Source organism: Rosa rugosa, chromosome 2, assembly GCF_958449725.1.
Source record: "Rosa rugosa chromosome 2, drRosRugo1.1, whole genome shotgun sequence".
NCBI lineage: Eukaryota > Viridiplantae > Streptophyta > Magnoliopsida > Rosales > Rosaceae > Rosa > Rosa rugosa.
This window is the reverse complement of record NC_084821.1, coordinates 48,735,021-48,739,484: the sequence shown is the minus strand read 5'-3', so window position 1 is coordinate 48,739,484 and position 4,464 is coordinate 48,735,021. Positions and strand designations below refer to the sequence as shown.

General features: G+C 40.2%; 1 protein-coding gene across 1 annotated transcript; it reads left to right on the top strand.

Annotated features, from left to right (window-relative positions):
* Positions 1–967: 967 nt before the first annotated feature.
* Positions 968–3,300, top strand: LOC133732487 (L-type lectin-domain containing receptor kinase IX.1-like). The gene has a single exon (XM_062160051.1). The coding sequence runs from the start codon at positions 1,044–1,046 to the stop codon at positions 3,150–3,152; it is 2,109 nt and encodes a 702-aa protein (XP_062016035.1). The 5' UTR covers positions 968–1,043; the 3' UTR covers positions 3,153–3,300.
* The last annotated feature ends 1,164 nt before the right edge of the window (positions 3,301–4,464 follow it).

Here is a 4,464-nt window from a genome sequence, read left to right as displayed (position 1 = left end):
ACTCTGGATAGGATCTGTATATATATATATATATATATATATATATATATATATATATATATATAGATATATGTGTGTGTGTGTGTGTTTATATATGTGTGGAAGTTCTCATACTTTTATATAGAATATGTGTTTATATATATATATATATATATAACACATACATATATAATAGTTTACGGGCTTTTACGGGCAGGGCCTAGCGGGCTTTTGGTGGGCCGGGCCGGGTTTTTGCGGGCTTTTGGCGGGCCAGCCCTCTACCCACCAAGGCGGGCTTTTGGGGGCTTTTGGCCCTCCGGGCCGGCGGGCCTCTATCGGCCCACTTGATCTGCGGGCTTTTTGATGAGGCCTACATTTTGCTTCCCTTGTTTCTTGTTTGATAGTTATCCATCCCATCATTCTGCATTTACTGAGCATGAGTTTCAAGATTGGAAGAATATTACTTGGTTGATAGTTATCCATCCCACCATCCCATCATCCTGCATTTACTGAGCATGAGTTTCAAGGTTGCATTTACTGTCAAAAAAATCTGGCATTGTCTATCACTTGGGAGGCATAAATGCCCCACATAATATTGCCATGCACAAGTGGGAGTCACTAAGAAACCTATCTAAGCATATTGAAAGAGTGATTAGCACACAATCATCACAAGAAGTAGCAAATAACCGACTCTGGCTTATTACTACTATAGAAAGTGTAAAGTTGTTGGCAGCCCAAAAGATACAACACTTCATCATCGACATTTCTCCCCGGCACCCCACTCTCAATTATATAGATGATTAGGTACAGGGAATGTATAATAATGAGAAAATTCAAAGACTATCTAGGTCTTGGAGAACAATCCAACTCAACGTACTGGGTCTTGGTCTTTCACTAAAAGAAAGAAAAAAGAAAAAGTAAAATATCAAAATTAATTAGTGTGATATTTCAGTGTTTTTTTTTTTGAGTGGTGTGATATTTCATTTGAGAAATTTTCTTTGGTACTACTAATCTACTATATATCTAATATCTTCGTACACAGTTTGTCCCCAAAACAATCAGAAATGGCTGTCAAAAACACCTTCCGGTTGTCCCTAAAGCAGTTTCAATTGCTTCTTCTTCTCTTATCACTGTTGCCCTTCTCTGCAACTCCATTGACCTTCAATTTCCCCAGCTTTCACCCTGCTGATACCAGCCATATATTTATGGAGGGAGATGCTTCCCCCGATGGCTTCCTCCGACTCACAAAAAGTGCTGTTGACCAGGTACTATATGGGAGCGTTGGTCGAGCCACCTTCAAAGAAAGCTTCCTCCTCCGACAAAACTCCACCGGAAAATTAGCTGATTTTACATCAAGTTTCACATTCGCCATTGACTCCAGCAACGAGACCGACTACGGTGATGGGCTGGCCTTCTTCCTAGCGCCGTCCGGGTCCTTACTGAACCTCACATCAGGATCAGGTAGCAGTCTTGGCCTCCCTGTCAACTGTACGCTGGCAAACTATACCATGTCGAGTACCGAATACCCGTTTGTGGCGGTTGAGTTTGATATCTACCCCAATTATAAGACAAAAACGATTGATTGGGGACTGGATTACACTCATGTAGGCATCGACATCAACTCCATCAAGTCTAACGTTACTGAGCAATGGGATGGGGGTATCAAGGAAGGAAAAGGAAATAATGCCACAGTTAGTTACAACTCCACCTCGAAAAATCTTAGTGTTGCCTTCACTACGATTCAAACTGGTGTAGATGGGCACGAAGTCCAGGTGATCAAAAGTGTTTATTTCTTAGTTGATCTGCTTCAATACTTGCCCGATAGGGTCATCGTTGGGTTCTCTGCCTCAACCGGTCTCTCAGTTGCTCTGCATAAGATCGTCTCATGGAATTTCACTTCAACTCCTCTGGATGATGATACTGCAGCATCGACCACAAGTTCCAACAACAATATAGGACTAGTGGTTGGATTGGGCGTTGGTGGATGTCTTACCTTGGTTGGTGTGTTGGCTTTGCTTTGGTTCATATTTTGCAAGAGAAAGAGAGGAACAGAGGATAGTAGTGATGATGATACTAGGGTACTTAATGAATCGATTCCTGAAGAATTCGAAAAGGGGACAGGCCCTAGGAAATTTTCGTACAATGAGTTGGCCCTTGCGACTAGTAATTTTGTACAGGGAGAAAAACTTGGGGAAGGAGGGTTTGGTGGAGTTTACAAAGGCTTCATCAAAGATATGAACTCGTATGTAGCTGTTAAGAAGATATCGAGGGGGTCTAAACAAGGGCTGAAGGAGTACGGAGCAGAAGTGAGTATCATTAGTCGGCTGAGGCATAGGAATCTGGTGCAACTCATCGGTTGGTGCCATGAAAAGAAACTCCTACTTGTTTACGAATTCATGCCCAACGGTAGCTTGGATTCCCATTTGTTCAAAGAAAAAAGCTTATTAACTTGGGAGGTAAGATACAAAATTGCACATGGATTGGCCTCGGGATTGCTCTATCTACACCAAGGATGGGAACAATGTGTGCTGCACAGGGATATCAAATCCAGCAATGTTATGTTGGATTCCAATTTTAACACGAAACTTGGAGATTTTGGGTTAGCCAAACTTGTAGACCATGGAAAACTCTCGCAAACAACAATTGTGGCTGGAACCATGGGCTACATGGCTATGGAATATGTTACAACGGGAAAGGCTAGCAAGGAATCAGATGTCTTTAGCTTTGGTGTTGTTGCTTTGGAAATAGCTTGTGGGAGAAAACCAATTGATCCCAGGTATGAAGGAAAGCAAATCAATATGGTGGAGTGGGTTTGGGAACTCTATGGACAAGGGAAAATCATTGAAGCAGCCGACCCAAAATTGTGCGGGGATTTTGATGAGAAGCAAATGGAATGCTTAATGGTGGTTGGGTTATGGTGTGCTCATCCGGATTACAAGTCTAGGCCTTTGATACAACAAGCAATTCAAGTGCTTAACTTCGAAGTTCCATTGCCTAATCTCCCATTGAAAATGCCTGTGGCCTTTGCTCTTCCACTATCACTCTCGATGTTGTATGGTGGTGACACTACTGGAGGTCAAAGTGAGTCTTCAGGATATGGTTCTACCATCAACTCCTCACAGTTCACCTCATCTTTAGAATGTGCACATTCTAATCCATCAGCAGCTTTATAGTAAGCAGATTTAATATTGAGTTCATCTAGCTTAATAAATTATTAAATTGATAACCTGTATTACGCTTCCCTATCTTCCAAATATTTGTACTTTATTTATTGTATTGTGTTATATTTGGAAAATTGCTATTGGTATTCCTCAAAAGTCATTTTGCTCTTTGTAATTTTTCTAGATAACAAGTTTGCTCTCAACTTTTGTTGTCCCAATAATACTTCTCATTTGACAAACAAATTTTGTCCTGCACCTGAACTACCATCTCAAGGTGCATCTTGGTTAAACCAGATACAATCTTGATAGTTTGGAAGATCTTCCCTCAGCTAATAGTCTAATAGCAATTATGCAATCTATTACCAGCATGGCCTTGTACCACTTGCTCCTATCAACTTGTTATCATCTTATATGGAACACTATCTTGCTCACTATCGTATCTCGACTGACGAAAAAAATTGAAAAAAGATTGTTTGTAATACTTTTCATGCATCAGTTTTCATGTATTATTGAATATATGTGACAAAATTCATATCTCTAATCTTACATGAACGTGCCAGACTGACAGAGTCGTTTTTGAAAGATTTGCAGTAAAACTTAAAAAAAAAAAAAATGAAGAAGCTCTGTACTTATTCTTGACATGTGTTTATAAATGAATGAATACAGCTCTGCACCTATTTATATGGCTAAGCTAGTGTACATACTAGTGAGAGAAAACGTTTGGTGGAATAATTTCTTAGATGTATTGCCACATCCCCAAGGATTAGGCCTACTTTTTACAGACGGTTGATGTATCAGACTCGACTCTATCTTTCGAGCATGCATTCCCATCTGTGTCGCAGCTATCCGCATTATAATTGTATTAATCTTTAACAACACTAACTCACTGCTTTTCTTCTTCTTGTGAGCCCTTGTTGCATTGTTTCACCATAATTTTTTTTTTTTTGGCAAAGAAACCTCCTTACCACCCCATGTTATTAAAGAAAAAAGGAGATACAAAAAGAGGGGGACGAAGCCAAGACCTCCATAGTAGAACACACCATACATTAAAGAACAACTAGCTAACGAAAACGAAATTGTGGAAGACCTAAATGGTCACTATTGCAAGTCGAAACAATGAAAGGAGGAGTCACGTCCCACCAAACTAAACTTGTTAAAGTAGTACCATGATTTGCCAAGATGTCAGCAACTCTGTTACCTTCACGAAAGATAAGTGAGGAACAGAAATGCATCTGAGAAATGCGGTGCAAGCAATTCATCCACTCTACTCTAAGTTGCCATGGCACCAAATGAGGAGAGCGAAGAAAATTAAGAATAATGGAAG